Source organism: Aspergillus ochraceoroseus, assembly GCF_002846915.1.
Source record: "Aspergillus ochraceoroseus IBT 24754 chromosome Unknown P175scaffold_2, whole genome shotgun sequence".
Lineage (NCBI taxonomy): Eukaryota > Fungi > Ascomycota > Eurotiomycetes > Eurotiales > Aspergillaceae > Aspergillus > Aspergillus ochraceoroseus.
Genome location: NW_024468477.1, coordinates 3380409 through 3396819, shown reverse-complemented (window position 1 = coordinate 3396819; position 16411 = coordinate 3380409). Strand labels below are relative to the sequence as shown.

At 46.2% G+C, this 16411-nt stretch overlaps 4 protein-coding genes across 4 annotated transcripts; 1 reads left to right on the top strand and 3 right to left on the bottom strand.

The window, feature by feature from the left end:
• Nucleotides 1-276: 276 nt before the first annotated feature.
• Nucleotides 277-947, bottom strand: P175DRAFT_0555974 (uncharacterized protein). Its single transcript, XM_040900659.1, has 2 exons — nt 611-947; nt 277-549 (listed from the first exon to the last, which is right to left on the bottom strand). Exons 1-2 carry the CDS (start codon nt 807-809, stop codon nt 545-547), a joined length of 204 nt encoding a protein of 67 aa, XP_040754718.1. The 5' UTR covers nt 810-947; the 3' UTR covers nt 277-544.
• Nucleotides 909-2228, top strand: glcA (type 1 serine/threonine-protein phosphatase catalytic subunit GLC7; the record flags this gene model as incomplete). Its single annotated transcript, XM_040895852.1, has 4 exons — nt 909-1085; nt 1166-1567; nt 1751-2050; nt 2133-2228. 4 exons carry the CDS (start codon nt 909-911, stop codon nt 2226-2228), a joined length of 975 nt encoding a protein of 324 aa, XP_040754717.1.
• A 1404-nt stretch (nt 2229-3632) lies between these two features.
• P175DRAFT_0530434 (uncharacterized protein) lies at nt 3633-7876 on the bottom strand (the record flags this gene model as incomplete). Its single annotated transcript, XM_040899788.1, has 6 exons — nt 3633-3673; nt 3734-4033; nt 4111-4176; nt 4312-4351; nt 4586-4689; nt 5701-7876. The coding sequence occupies 6 exons, from the start codon at nt 7874-7876 to the stop codon at nt 3633-3635; spliced, it is 2727 nt and encodes a 908-aa protein (XP_040754716.1).
• A 7419-nt stretch (nt 7877-15295) lies between these two features.
• On the bottom strand, nt 15296-16205 carry P175DRAFT_0167289 (uncharacterized protein). Its single transcript, XM_040892492.1, has one exon. It carries the CDS (start codon nt 15887-15889, stop codon nt 15434-15436), a length of 456 nt encoding a protein of 151 aa, XP_040754715.1. The 5' UTR covers nt 15890-16205; the 3' UTR covers nt 15296-15433.
• Nucleotides 16206-16411: the final 206 nt, after the last annotated feature.

Below are 16411 nucleotides of genomic sequence, written 5' to 3'. Positions count from 1 at the left end.
TTTCCCTCCCTTTTCTTTCCCTCCTCTGCTTCTGCCTCAAATCTCCGGCAAACAGTGATCCCTTGATTGCCATCGCTTTCCCCCTTCCCAGTTTCCTCCTCCAACCCACTCACGCCACCACTTGTCTTTTTTTCTCTCTCTCTCGTACTCTCTTCGATACCCTTCTCCAGTTGTTCTGTTTTGAGATCTCACACGTCCGCGTCCTTTCCCTTCAGAACCAAAACCAACAATCCCCTCCTCCCCCCTACTACAAGGTTTCCGTCGCTTGGTGCCGCCTTTTTTTTTCTTCTCCCTTTCCCCCCACGACTGAGCCAGACCAGACCGGCAGGTAACCAGTGAGTTCTTCAACACTTCAGTCTCTTAAGCGTCTGCCCCCCCGGAGCCGCATCTACTCGTTATCAACGCGCCTCGTCGTCCACTGTCTTGACTACGTATTCGATTTACCACGGATCTCACTGCGTCTCGCCTTCGACCCGCCCAATCTTTCCCCCTCCTCCATCCCCCCAGGCCACAGAGCCTGCCTCCGCCGTCTCGAGCTCGTTTTTCACTCTAGATCTTGTTGGGTAAGCAGAATCCCCCCACCCTCTCCCTCTCTCTCTCTTACTCTCACTGCTCGCTATCAACCGTCGATGAAAATTTCCCCGGGCGCATTGTGCACGCGTCTTCGTGCGGGAACTACCCATTTGGATCCTCCCAGCGATCCAACTCGTGATCTCGAAACCTTTTCTAATATCCTTTTCTGATTGTGATAGTCCATAGGCGCCGCGTAATCCATCTATCCTACCTCTACCGACCTCTCCGTTCACCATCCTCTCACCTCCTTTCTTTTTTTTCGTCGCAAGACGCTTGTTTAATTAATCTTTTTTTTTGTTTCTTTTGCCTTCGTCTCTCGTTGGATTTAATACACCATGGCCGATCAGGACGTGGATTTGGACTCTATCATTGACAGACTGCTGGAGGTGAGGGGCAGCCGACCTGGAAAACAGGTTCAGCTTCTGGAATCAGAGATCCGCTTTCTTTGCACCAAGGCTAGGGAAATTTTCATTTCTCAACCCATACTGCTGGAGCTAGAAGCCCCGATCAAGGTAAATCCTCATGCCCTTCAGTACCCAGGTGCTTGTGTCATTTAGGTCTCTATTTCCGGCTGACACCACGGCGCCTATAGATTTGCGGTGATATTCACGGCCAATACTACGATTTGCTCCGCCTCTTCGAATACGGCGGTTTCCCACCAGAGGCCAATTACCTTTTCCTCGGAGACTATGTTGACCGTGGCAAGCAGTCGCTCGAGACTATTTGTCTCCTCCTCGCATATAAGATCAAGTATCCCGAAAACTTCTTCGTTCTGCGTGGTAACCACGAGTGCGCATCTATCAACCGTATCTATGGTTTCTACGATGAATGTAAGCGGAGGTACAACATCAAGCTGTGGAAGACTTTTACGGATTGTTTCAACTGCCTGCCCATTGCAGCCATCATTGACGAGAAGATTTTCACTATGCACGGTGGTCTGAGTCCCGATCTCAACTCTATGGAGCAGATTCGCCGTGTTATGCGCCCCACCGATGTACGTTGCCCTTTTTCCCTTATATTTTCTTTGAGATATGATTCCCCGCAAAACAAAGAACCTCAGGGTTTTTTTGTTTTTGTTTTGTTTTTTTTTTTCTTATTGGGCCATCGACACGCGAGAAAGAATCAGTCTCTGCCGGGCTCTACAAAGCTCAAGGCTTTGATATGCTGACGAATATAGATTCCTGACTGCGGCCTCCTCTGTGATCTCTTGTGGTCTGATCCCGATAAAGATATCACTGGATGGAGCGAAAATGATCGAGGTGTTTCGTTTACATTCGGACCTGACGTCGTATCGCGATTTTTACAGAAGCATGACATGGACCTGATATGCCGGGCGCATCAAGTTGTCGAGGACGGTTACGAGTTCTTTTCGAAGAGACAGCTGGTCACACTGTTCAGTGCTCCCAACTACTGTGGAGAGTTTGATAATGCTGGCGCAATGATGAGTGTGGATGAGAGTCTATTGTGCTCTTTCCAGGTGAGCTTGGTTATCCCTAGTGTCGAAGCATCCAGGCAAAGAAAGAAATGGCTAACCCAGGCTTTTTTTTTTTTCAATCCAGATTCTAAAACCAGCAGAGAAGAAACAAAAGTACGTTTACGGGGCAATGAGCTCAGGCCGACCCATCACTCCTCCGCGAAAGCAAAAGAAGAAGTAAGCATACGAGCTTTTCCATGTGCAGCAGGTTCGGGCGGAGATAGAAACGATATATATCCATCGCACTATGTCAATACACGAGAGACTCAGCCCTTCAACGACATCGATGTTCCATTAGACGGTCGGAAGCAGCGAATTACACCCAACCTCTCGAAAGAACCTTACGATATGCAGAGAAACGCCGCAATTTCCTTCCCGCATCCCAACCTCCAGCGACTCCGGAATGATTGTTTGCGCTGAATATGTTTTATTTTATACGGAAGGTACTTTGTGCTCCTAGTCGGGGTTGGTGTTTCCCTTTTTTTTTCTCCTTCCCCTCCTGTTTACCCTTCTTTCTTTCCCCTTCCTTCTTTCGTTCATCCTTTTTACTTTACAATTTTACCTCATGTTTATCAGAATCCGTTTGGCAGAGAGAGGGAAAGCGACGGCTGCATCTGGTGTTCTCCATGTTCCTTTTTTGTTCAACTCTTTTTTCCTGTTTTTTTTTTTTCCCGCCCCTCTTCCTTTTTTTTCTTTAAAATCTTCGTGTGAGTGTAATGCCAACCGACCGAATAAGCAACGACACCCGCGTGTCTTTGGAATGTGTACTAAGATTTTATCCGCTTCTTGATTCTCATCTCGTACTTGATCCTACTTTGGTCATTCGGTCATCAAGGACGGCAATACACATGTATATGGGTTCATACAGCAGGTATACCCAGGTAAACAACAAGCGTAGCCTCACTTCTTTATCAGGTATACAGTAAGTACAGCCGTCTATACTGAACAAATCTCATACGGACCTAAACTATCATATTAATGTATGTCTGTATGTCTGTATGTCTGTATATTAAGCAGGTCAAATCAAAGGCCAGAATACTAAATCCCTTTTTCTCTTTTCCCTTTCTCCTTACCTTCCTCCATTGCCATTAAAGAAATAGCACAAAGAACGGACCAGCAAAGCAAAAGGCAAAGCGGAATCTCTTCCCCAAGGAAGAAGCCAATAACCCCAATTGATTCAATTTACTCCCTCCGGATAATTTTTTTCCAAACAGGTTTTGAGTAGAGTTGAATTCAGTTGCTTTGGTTTCGTCGATCATGCATGTATACACATGTATACGCATGTCATCGGATAGCTAGGTTGGTTGAGTTTGTTATACGTTTGTTTATTTGATTAATTGGCTATAATTTGTAATCTGCAACTGCTTGCTTGTTGTTTGGACGAGGTAGAAACGTGGCATAGATGTGTGGATATTGGATATGATAAGGGGAAGACTAAAACAAGCCGAGAGAGATGGATGGATGGATGGATAGATAGATAGGAGTCTCAAGTCATGACATGGCAGAAGCGAAGGCGGGAGCGAAAGTAGAGAGGTAGTAGAGGCGGGGGAATGGGGAGATTAGCTACCCTATAGCTATAACTTGTCTAGACATATTGAGACAGCCACCTAATACCCTCGCCGTACCCTTTATCGTTTATTAGCAAAGCCGTTAAATCTAAGCTATACGGATGACGAAAGAACTCACCCTGTCGCATGACAACACTGCACATGAACACCTCGATGGGCCGAATGCCCTCAAGCGGCACCTTACCTTTACCCGTTGTCTGGTACAGGCCCAGTTGGTGTCGGAGTTCATCTTCGCTCACAGCATCCGGGTGATCGATCTTGTTTCCAAGAACCAGGAAAGGCACCTTGGAAAGCTCTTCCATGGCGAGAAGGGCGTCGAGTTCGGCCTTGGACTCGGGGAATCGCTCGTAGTCCTTGGCGTCAACGAGGAAAACGATGCCGCTGACTTCGGGGAAATAGTCTTTCCAGAGACGTCGGGCTGCGCAAAAAAAAAAAAGAAAAAAAAGACACATTAGATGAAGGCACAGGAGATGAAAAAGGTTCACTTCTACTTACCCTGCTGATGGCCACCGAGGTCAAAGGTAGTGAATCGGTTGTTTCCAATGACGAGCTCCTCCGATGCTGTAAGCAGTAGATTTCAATCAGTCTCTGTTCTCTTAGCCCATTCCCTTTCTTTGCAGTATATCCCCCTTATTCCATCATGAAATCTTGTTTGTATTCTCCGCCAGGGTTGAACAAGTTGATAAAAAAACATACTTGGGTGAGCAGTAGGTTGAAGGATGGCAACACGGTCATTCTATGAAATTCATAAAGTCAGCCTTATTTCTCATTTGGTCTTGTCTTCCTTTTCTCCCAATGAGCCTTCTGGCAGCGACGCATCTATCTTCTGCTCCTTCACGCGACCACAAGACAGCCAATCAATTCACTATCATATCCCTCCTTATCCTTCCTTCCCTTAAGGAAAGAGAGACGATCCCACCAAGAGTAAAATAACTAGGCGCGACAACTCTAAAGGGAACATCTCACATACCTTCAACATGTGCAAAAGGGTGGTTTTCCCTGCATTATCGAGACCAAGGAACAAGAGCTTAGCGTGCTTGTTGAGCAAGCCAAGAGACGACAAAAGGTCGTAGACTATCGCATACAAATGTCAGTGCATCGAAATCCAATGGCCTCTATACATTAATCCGTAGAAGAAAGCTGATAGCCGGCGAAACACGAATCCCATCCACCCGGGACAGAGGTGGGCGAACTCGGGCCTCGCGGGCGATAAAAAAAAAACAAATAAAAAAAAAAAATAAAAAACACGGGATACCTACACCAGTTAATAATCCACATGGCGGATTCGACTCAGATCTCGCAAAAGGATTCTAAGAATCGTGGAGATAAAACGGGAGGGCCAAAGGGCAGTTGGGGAGGAGTGAGAGTCGGTGTCGGTGCTGGAGATAACCGTATGAGAAGGAGACAGATTGCGGTGGCCGAACAGGTGACGTTGAGTGACTTTCGCTTGCTTTGACGCTTAGCCGAGCGCCTAACCCAACCCAGCCGCGGGAGATCAGCCACTTTTCCCAAGCTCACTTATACAGAAAGACAAGAACCTCTTTTGGTCTCGATAATAAACTTTACAGAATGGGTTGTGTAAATTATTAAATTTGATTCTTGGATTGAGCCAGCCTTCGGGCTGTTAACTCAAATATCTACATTCTCAACAGCCAAAACAAAGGGGTATACTACTCCGTATGAACCGCCTGAATGCAAAAAAAAAAAAGCCAATCCGAGCAAGATCCCACCAGAGAGACAGCAAGAGCCAGATACTAAAAGGTGTAAAAATATAAAGCAAAAGAAGTGGGCGAATATATATAGAGAAGAAAGGAAAGCGACCGCCATGTAGATGCAGACACAAAAGACCTTCCTGATGCCAAAAAGGTGTATGAGAAAAAAAGGTGGGAAATTGTGGGATGCAAGGCCATGAAACACGTTAATGCAAGAAGGAACACTCGGGACACGTGTTCTGTCAAGACTTGCAAAAACATGGTTGGGGAAAGGGGGGGGGGGTTACCCAAGTATGTACAAGAAGGATTTCAAGTGTTGCCCTTGCCCAAGAAAAGGATGCCTAAACAGATAGGACGAGTTGCGAGCTCTCACCGACTCCGTAAGCTCTGAAACGCTCAGCCACTTCAAGGCCAAGCTCCTTCATCCGTTCAGCTCCTTTTCCGGGAATAGGGCGCCGTTCCATCTGCTCTTTGGCAGCTTTGCGGCAGTGTTGGCGCCAGAATTTTTCCTTTCGTTTCTGGCGTTTCTTTTCTAGACCCTCGACAATGTCGATTGCACTTCGAGTATGAATTTCACGAGTACGGGACGAGTCACGCTCGTGGGACTCCTGGATCGGTACGATGCCAGACCAACGGTAAGAGTCCTTTGTAGTAAAGAAGGGATTGGGTGTGCGGGGTAATGATTTGGTGCGAGTCAGTATTGGGCGCTGCACCAACTCACTAATGTTGAGACCATGGTGCATGGCGGGAGCTGCGTCGAGAGACTGCTCGTCATTCTTGGATAATCTGAGCTTCATCGGGGGTGGCGGGGAGCGAAGACGTCTGGGCGAGGCTCTACCTTGGCGACGAGGTGGAGGTGAGACCATCCGTCTGGGAGAAACTCGAGGAGAGATTTTGCGCGACTGTTCTCCATCTGACCGACCTCGAGGGACATCATCTAGAATAGTGGATGATTCCATTTCCTCATCCTCATCATCGTTGTCCTCGGGATCAGATGTCGGGAAGCTAGGGTCGATGTCCTGAGGGATGATGATTTGCTTAGAGAGACGACGTTGCTCGATGCAGGACTTGTAGGCAGCCTCAAGAGGTCGATCCTCATCAAGAGTGCCACAGACAAAATCAGTGCTATCTGGCAGGTTGGGAGTACCGGGGCGCATTTTGGGGATCTTCATGGGGCGACCTGTCGTTCTCCCTGAAAGAGCAGGAGGCCATTTTCGGTGCTGGTTGTCATCGTTCAAGGAGTCAAAAGACATGGCGGAGTCTCTACGGGCGAACGAGAAGCGAGGTACATCGACAGAATGAGGGCTAGTGGTAGCAGTGGTGCTTCCAGGAGCCCAGAATTCGTATTCAGAGCCCTCATCGCTCTCGTCCGAGTCAGCGAACCCAGCCTCGTTATCAGACTCATTTCCATCATCTTCGTCGGAAGAGAAGTCGTGAACAGTCGAGTCATCGTCCGCAACATCGGCTTCTTCATCGTCTTCCTCGAGGGCCTCCTCTTCTGCTTCCTCGGCAAGTTTCCTGATGACATTTTCTTTCTTCATGCAATCATTCAATGTGATCTTTTCCTTATACTCGGAGGACTTGGTCACCCATTCGTCATCTTCTTCAAAGGAGCTTGCGAACTCGTGGAATCGGGTTGCTTCGGAATTCTCAAACTTCCCCAAGCCACTGGTGGGAACCCCCCTTCGAGTGTCTGGGGTCTTCTCATTCTGAGGGGCAGTTGATTGTTCCTGAGGAACAGGCTTGTGTTCTTGAGGAATGGTGATCTTCAGGCGGGTATCCTTCTCGGGGGAGGCCTTGCGTGCAAGAGGGGCTGGAGATCCACGAGGACGAGCTTTCAAAGTGCAGCGACGCGCAGGAGATCGATCCCTGCAAGACTCAGGAACCCTTGCCGGACAGACGAAGGTGAGGACAGTCTTTCGTTTGGGCTCTACCGGGGCGGGGTCGTTAGACTGAACATGAGAGTTGGGTCGTTGAGGTGTTGGTGGTTGTGGTTTCTGTACTTCTTCCTTGCGGCCACAGGCGAAGCTAATGCACCTCTTGCGTCCAAGGTTCGCTTCCACGGCCGACTCACCACTGTCAGCCCCGGATGCCTTGCTGTTGTTAGCCACCACAAGTGGATTATTACCAGGTAGCTGCGAGGATAGGGGTGGACTCGAGGTTTGAGACAAGGACGGACTTGTGAGGCCGCCGTCACTAGTCAGCTCAGCTGTCGAAACGCCACTTATGTTGCCGTAGGTATATGAGCGGTAGAAATTGTGTTCGTGAGAAGGATGTTGTTCTGATGGGCTGACAGTAGGGCTGCTCTTGAGTGCGCGCGTAAGAAGGGATTCTTTTCGATCCGTCATGTTGGTGGGGGATTTGACGTAAACGATTCCCTCATCCATGGCTCTAGGAGAGGCGTTGAGGAAGCGGTGATCAGGAGGTTCATCCATGTCCTCTGCCATGTCGGAGTCTTGGATAGTGGGTTTGGAGCGAGAGGATAGAAGCATCTTCAATAGGTGATGTACTGTAGAGAAAGGTCGGTCACCACTGAGTAGATGTACCATCGTTTCTTTCCCGGCGGGAATTTCATCAGATGGAGAGAGGAAGGGAGAAAAGTAATGACGGCGAATGAGGTAAGGCTGAGGTAGTGAGAGTTGCTGGTGTTCTTGTAAGAGTAGTGGTGTAATCGTGACTCGACGGGACGGGTGGTGGCAGAGAAGTAAGTAATGGGCAACGAAAAAGACAATCAATTCACGCCAGTAAAGGAGGAAAGAAGGTCTCTCAAATATCGATCAAGAATAAACCGATCGACCCAAATGGGTAGAAGAAGATCAAGCCCGAGGTAGGACAAGAAAATGTTATGATATAAAGCACATAGTGGAGGTATGAGAGGAGAGTGCAAAAAAAGGATGGTCAATGCAGGCCAAGAAAAAAAAGGAATTTACGCCTTCTTCAAGGAATGGCAGCTCCAAGAGCGCCAGAAGAAGACGCACCAAGAGGAGATCGGGGCAGCAATAATGCGTTGGCAGGCGCAGATGGGGGAGGCAAAAGAAAAGAAAAGACAAGAAGCGCGAGAAGAAAAAGGGTAAAAAAGGGACTAGGGAGGGGGAGTTGAATCGTGAGTAGTGAATTGATGGGTGGTGTGGATATTTTTGATTTTTTTTTTTTTTTATATATATATTATTATTATTATTTTATTTGAATTTTATTTTATTATTTTATTTGAATTTATTTTTTGTGGATTTTGATTTTAATTTAATTTGAATTTGGAAAAATAATAATTAAAATAATAATAATACATATATAATATAATACCCCTTCTGGTAATAACCGTGTAATCAAGAGAGCGAAATATTCCCAGCCAAAGGACAACCCAGACAGACAGAGTGGGTAACTTATTACCATGAATGTCACCCACTAGTACCCAAGTAGTTAGTAATGACAGGAATCAGGATCTTCTCTTAGCTTCTTTTCCTTCTGCAGCCGGCGTACAGAAGACGCTTGGTCCAATCAGCCCCGCCAAGCCACGATCCACCAACTGGTTTTTCTTTTGCCAAATCCATGCATGGTTCGGTTCCTGCGGCTATGTGACGTTGGAGGTATAATAATAATGAAGTCAACTAAAGTGAAGGGAAGAAAGGGTATGGGTATGTTTAGGTATGAAGTGTAGGTATAAAAAGATTCAATCTTTAATGGGCATGATTATTATTCCTATACCTAGGTAGGTTATTATGATGATGAGGGTTATAGTGGTTTCATCCACCTGGCAAAGGTTGGTCCTGACCAAGTCACCATCACTCCCACTTCGAAATACTATGAGGGATTAATCATTCGAGGGTCAAGACGGAAGCCTCCTACTAACTACGGCGGAGGCGTTCTCAGCTTCCAAACTCGGCGCCAACATCGTCATAATCCTCGTCGTGATCCTCACTAAATACTACTACTACTACTACTACTACTCTCCGTACTCATAATAATAATAATATTATTAAAACATAATGATGATAATGCTTAAAGTATCTTCTATATAATAATGTAAGAAATCTTGCGGAGGATATTGATCGGAATGTTGTACAGATCTTAAATGCCATCTCAAAAAGCGAAAAAAAAAAAAAACTGCCAGAAGGAGTTCGCCCCCACGGAGTCGGACGCAAGGAGAGGGAAGAACGAGCTGCCGCAGTCATTCTTACATTACTGGTATTTCCCCCGTATTGGCTGATTTCGCCTTGCCAAAGAAACCCGGAACGTTGCACTCTTGACCGAGTACTAGGTAATCTTCTTGTAATCCCATTACCAACTCCGCAAGAAAGCCCACCCGTCCGCTGCGAGGACGACAAAACTCCGGCGCGTTTCTTTCTTTTCTTTGTCACTTTCAGGTTTCAGTTTCTTTCTTTCTTCTCTTCCATTATAAGTCCTAATAATAAGCAGGCATTGCTTTGCTTCTTTACTCTACGGAGTACTGTAAAAAGGGAAAAGGGTAAAACTGGAAATTCGGATTGATCTTAATAATATAATACCGAACTACGAGCCGTGCCTGGGTTATGCGGAGTTGCCCCTCTCGGCCAAACTACCATTACCCTCCTCCAACCCGGTCGCAGCAACGTCCAGCGCAGATTTGGAGAAGCGCACAATACGCAGCGCTCTACGCGCTTGAAACAGTTCTTACTTCCAAGGTTTACTATAGGCTATAGCAGCATGCCACTATTCCAATAACAATGCTTGGTGTTTTCTTGTCAAAGCCAGCTAGGTATCGCTTACGCCGAACCTTCCCCTTACTGGCTCGATTCCTCCGTCTCGATCTTTCCCTAATCCGGAAAGCACTACTCTTGGCCTCTGACGTAGTTCGCAGTTACTTTAATTCAAATTTATTTTGTATACTCCTAGTTATGAATACCACGATTATATGTTCATGAAAACGAAAACGAACAAAAGAAGAAGAAGAAGAAGAAGAAGAAAAAAGGGAGTAAACTACGTTAAAATTGTAAACTCAGAGGCCAATGTTACCCCTAAACTGGCGGCTGTTGCTATGCTACTACCCTGGTCCGAGCATCATGACGCTCTCGAGTTAGTTGAAACAACAACGCGGGAAGGCCAGAGTGACGACACCGAAGACTCCTTCTGCTTCTAGCATACTCACAAATTTGGACAACGGGTCGGCACGGTAACTTTATGGAGTATTTTGAATAGACGAAACTGGAAAGAGAATGAACTTGGCTTTTCCCCCCTGTTCTTCTCTAACACAGTCAGACCCCCAAGACTCAGGAGTTGTCTCACAGGGACCGTCTCCGATTTTGGACCGAAAATACTGGAATAAATAGCCTGGCTTGGCTGTCCAACATTAGATGAAGACGAAAAGGGCAGAAAGGAGTCAGGAGTCAGGACTCCCAAGCGATGTAGATAACCGCTACTAATTGTCTTGTCATTGCTAGGAGTGATAATCATAGGTTCCACTACTCCGTCCGTACTCTACCCCCGTATATTGACTCTCTTGAATACCAAGAACTGAATTCCAACTGAATTCCATATATATATATTTTTTTATTTGCCTTACAAAATTCGAGAGTCCTCCATCAACAATTCTGGCGAAAATCTGACTTGGTTTCACACAATCATGCAAGCCTCAGATGTACAGACTCGTGGTCAGTAGTTTGTACAACGGCCGGTCCACATCAGGGATTCCAATAAAATCTATCAAAGATCACACTGTAACGCCCCATGTTTTCTCCTGTATTACAAGGAATCTTGAACAGAATCAGATTCAACCCCATCCAACCGTCCTACTAACTAACCCCCACAACAAACCCAAGCAAACCCAAGCAAAGAGCGGTCGAATGCTTCATCTGACCGATGACGAAACCCAACAGACCCGATCAAATCAGTTATGATCAGATTCAAAGGGACAATCCAAGCAGGGGGACGTCAGCAGCTGTACCAAAAGATGCCTCATTTCTTGCGTCTTGGACAAGCTTCTGTAGTTTCAGGGATCTCCCATCCCAACCAAAGTTTACAAAGCTACAGATCCTCCAGGTAGACAGTTTACTCACACCAGGCTGGCTTACCTCCTAGTTGCGATCGAAACTGAAGAAATGCAGTCTAGTTGGCGATACGATACGATACGATTAGAGTATTCTTACGCGCGCCTTGTGTCTCTCAGTTTTAATAAAAGCAAGCCACTTCTTCGAATGATCCTCCGGGAGGCGGACCCCTAGATACTAGTAGATGGGAAAGGGAGAGTGGATAGAAATACCACGAACAGGAATGAGTGAGCGGTGATTGGAGATGATTCCCATCCACTGTAAGAACAAGCATCTTGCGATTCTCCCTTTAGCAGGCAGTAGCTGAATGCTCGCATCCTCCCCACACTTTGCTTTTGTCTCGTGTCATGATCCCTAACCTACCGCTTCCCTCGATATGCTCGGATGCTTTGCATGAATAAGGCGTTGTGTAAAAGCGAAAAAAAAAAAGGCAAAGAGAAAGGCAAACTAATCGCCCCCTCCCCCCCCCCCCATGTGGCGTGGAAAGCATCTACCGGAGTACGTAGGTATGATGATGGCCTTGACCTCAGGAAAACTCTCCGCGGCATTTGCCTTGACGGGTTGTTAAGAAAGGCGATAGGGCCTGAGAATTGAAGATTCAGCCAGGTATCTGACCTGACGCAAAAGCAAGCACCATGTACATAACGGAGTACCGTAGGACATGTGGCATGTTATAGGAGAAAATTGCCTCTTGCAGCATTTTCCCCCATTCTGCAATTTGTGATGGAGAGGCTGCAGCAAGCCAACATTGCACCGGGTGGAGAGGTTATGAATTGTCGCGTGCAAGCAAGTTAGTACGGAGCACTCCTTAGGCAATATTGGACAGAAGTAAAGCGCCTGCTTTAATTGGCCATACAGAGTAGGAGGTACCTACTGTTATTCGGGGGGGAGTGGGGGGGATTTCTATTTCCCCCAATAACTCCAGTCTAACAATTTATGGAGTAGGATGTAGTCAATGAACTGTTTACGGAGTAGTTGTTAATGAAAAATCAAACTAGGAACCGTATTAATAGCACAACCACATGATTAAATCAGGAGGATAAATCCCAGCCTCCACTCTATCCATGCCTTTCTGCCCACCTAAACCGCTACCCACTTTAGGTGCACCACACATTCTTCGCGATCACACATTCTTCACAATTTTTAATATTTCAACTTATTTTTATTATTATTACAACACAACATGCCTAAATCTCTAGATTTTAATGAATCTCGCTTGCTTGAAGCTATTACCACAGTTAAAAAGCAAAAAAAACCAAATATCATGAAGATTACATGAGAATTTAATATGCCTGACTCTACACTCTAAACGCGCCTCAAAAAACCAAAGATACTAGTAACACCAACAACAATGAATAAGAACCTTCTACAGCTATATTAAGAGAAGGCCTTAATCAACTAGATTATATAAATACAGAAATAGAACATCCCACCAACTCCTAATAAGCTATCTCAATGGGGGGGTAAGCCATATGGAAAGGCAGAGTTCTTAAAGATTATCTAGCTAATCCACAACCAGACCTTTCTACAGCAAATTATTTGAGATGCCTTTAAAGAACACGGTATCTGGCCAGTTAATAATACTAAAATTATTAAAAAACTAGCGAATCAGATAGATATACCAGATATATTAATTAACCTTTATCAAACCCTATCTCCACCACTATTACTATCCTCCAGCATTAAAAACAGTCCTCCAGCAATAATAGAGGCTCTTCTAAAGAATCAGGCAAAGGTTACAAAGGAACTTGATAAGGTATCTAACCAGGCAAGGTGGAATATATCAAAACTCTTTTAATATTAGGCAGAGAAGCTCGAGGAGCTAAAAATAACCCAGGAAGCAATTTAAAGGATTAGGGCTATACAAGAGCCTCAATACCAGGTTTATACTAAGCGCCAGATTAAAGGTCTATCTAGTAACAGGGTTCTAAGAGTTCGTGATGCTATTTGATTAATTAAAGATAGGAAGGCAAAGGATGCTAAATATAAGTAGAAGAGGTTAGCAAAGCAGAAAAAGAAAGTATATAGTTCTCTACCCCCTCCACGCTCGCAGGAGTCAATTCAAAGAGGAATTGATAATACAAGACATGCTAAAGAAGCTGGAGAGTTTTTTTATTTTAATTACTAGTATTATTATTATTATATAGCTTCAAATATTAAAAACATCGCAAAGAATGTGTGATCGCGAAGAATGTGTGGCGCACCTAAAGCAGGTAGCGGTTTAGGTGGGCAGAAAGGCATGGATAATCATCGAATCCGGTCACTCTTACTGGCTAGGATATAGGAGCCATGCCGACGTCGGCCTAATTTAGGACTTTGTATGAGGCATTTTCGACTTGCAGGAGTTCCCCACAACGCACAGGACTTGGCGCTGCTCTTGTTCGCCGCTCGAATGCACAATGTTCCCAATGCGGTAATAATGAGGCCAGGAAGACGCGCTTCCCAATGAGAGAGCTCGGGCATCCCATCCCATTTCCACCTGACTCCTCTGACCCGTGGGCTTGGGACTTCTAAGACATTCGGAGAGAGAAAAGAGAGTATCTACAAAGTTTGTACTAGGAATCAAGAAGGAACCTCGTGCAGGAAAGTCAAATACGCTCCTGTCGAATCAATGCTTCAAGATTCATCCAAAGCTCGCTCGCTCAACCCAAACACCATGGATGAGCTCAGGCCCTATGAGAATCACTGCTCAGCTTTAAAGCGTACCCGATATTAATGCGACTCTATGCGCGGTTGCCGCCTTGACACCTGCATCTCCTCCGCTGCTCGAGGAACCAACCATCCCTGGTTGGAGTTAATATACGGAGTACCACGGAGTACTACGGAGTACTACGGAGTACTACGGAGTACTACGGAGTATATATGTATATATCAGGAGAGAAGGGAGAAAAGGTGGGGATGGAGAGGCCTGCCCCCATGACAACATTGAACCTCGTGCAAAGGATTTGACTATGAACCCTGACGGACAATGGTAACGAGAATACCATACTCGATACAGTATGTCACATACAGAGTCCACGCGGCGATTTATGGTTCTGGTAGATAGTGTCTGCAGTGTAACGAGATTGAGATTGCACTGATCTGGTCTAAGTGATCCTTGCTTCGTCCCCATTCCCGTCCGACTTGGTTATATCAGAAGAATTATGAACCAGGGCTACGGCTTACCCCACGAAGAATCTCGCCCATTGCCAATTACAAGTAACACAACAGGAGAAGCAGCAGCGCTCGATTTTCCCCCATTGATCGACCACCTGAATGCATTCCCGGAATGTGTCAGGCTCGATTAAAGTCGACGCCAGATGTTTTCCGTGCGTGTTCTACAAGGGACAGATCCAGAACATGCCACAACACAACGGTCCCCCACCCCCTTTCAATTGGCGATATGCTTACTTGAATGCATGTTGATCCCATGATCGACATCTCAGAACGAAGGGGGAAGCATCGCAGATCAAACTGGTTAAATTGGATGCCTCCGTGATACAGCCAAGGCCTCTGCCAAGGCACCTCTTGCATTCAGTCAAGTTTATGCTGTTTAACTGTCCCCCCTTGCTCTGCCTCCAGACCTGGCCAAAACATTGTGTTTCATTGCTTCATGCCACAGCAGTACTTGGCAACGCTCTGGATGTCAACACAGGAGTTCACCCTCACGCGTACAATTGTACGACCCTAGGTAGCTTTGACTGCCAAGGGAGCCTATTCAAGCTGGAAGACCATTTTGAAGCATTGGTGCTTGTGACAAGAGGCGAGTCAGAGGAACTCGGGAGCCAACAAACGACTTGCTTATGTCAATTTATGCCAATGCCGACGTGAACTCAATTCCTGGCGGTTGAGGTTGAGAGATTCTTCTTCTTCTTCTTCTTCTTCTCTTCCTCCGCCTCGGTTGGATGATGTCCCATGATTCTGAGTAACATTCCAGAGGCAAGGAGGCGGACGCTGCTCTGCCAAGTGCTGCGCCAAGAGTTATCTCAAATTCTTCAATCCAAGCCTGCACGGAGTTCCACGGAGTCCGACTAAGGTGAGCTCGTGCCTTGAACTCTGTATACCGAGAACGCGCTCTACTCCGGAGTTATTTCTGTTGGCGGTAGATCATCGTGGATCATATGCCTCTAATATCATTCCCAAGGCTTGGCGATCGAGGATGAGACCTGATCTTTGACCTGAGTTAGAGATGGTGAGAGAAAAGGAGCAAACTTGAGCTTGGAGTTGTACTGTGGATTTGGACAGGACTTTTGCCTCCGAGGCGCGCATCACGATAACCAACCAAGATCTAGAATCGGAGACCAAACAAACATCCAAGACAATCTGCTTCCTTTTACCAACCCTACAGCTCTTCCTATCCGCCCGGTGTACTCCGTGCCACTCCGCTGACCACCAGACAGACAAATCAGCGGACCCTTCGTCATACAGAAGTCCTACAGCAACCTCTGCCCAACCGCCTTCTCCTCTCCCTCTCCGAGTCTTTACTTTGGTCAGCCCAGATCTACGTGGCTTGTTTACAATCCTCTCTTGGCATTCCTCCGCCCCCCCAAGCCACTTCCACATCTTCAAAGGTCGTCAGACGCCCCAAGTCTTGGTAATTACTATATGCACAATGCTTATACCTAATCCGTGGGAGTCAGCTGTAAATCAACGGTTAATTATAATTCTATTGTGTACGATCATCATACCTAGCCGCTGGGCCAGGCATCTGCGCCCGCTAAGCCAAGACTCCCTACCCCTTTCTTCTCTTCCTCCGTCGTCTTCCCCTTTCACGCTACATAGTACTCCGTATAATAGTACTAGTATATGGTCGAGAAGATCAACAAACAACAAAGTGAACGGTACTATTTAGTACTAGGGAACGTGAATGCTAAAAATATCCCTTGATTCATCTACCGTAATATATAGTTCGTAGATCACAGTTCCCAGTTCCCCTGTAGTTGTCTGTCCAGCAACAACAACTCCCCCTTTCCTCTCCTTTCCTCTCCTTTACTCGTATCTGCCCCTGCTCTTCCTCTCTCAACTAGTAAAGGCAATAAATTACCTAGGTAGTTAGTGAGTACAGTATTAGGCATTAGATTAGGT

Bases quoted from the DNA above. Each gene is read 5' to 3' on its own strand.
- P175DRAFT_0555974 (XM_040900659.1), bottom strand. From the start codon at position 809: ATGGTGAACGGAGAGGTCGGTAGAGGTAGGATAGATGGATTACGCGGC.
- P175DRAFT_0167289 (XM_040892492.1), bottom strand. From the start codon at position 15,889: ATGTGGAAGTGGCTTGGGGGGGCGGAGGAATGCCAAGAGAGGATTGTA.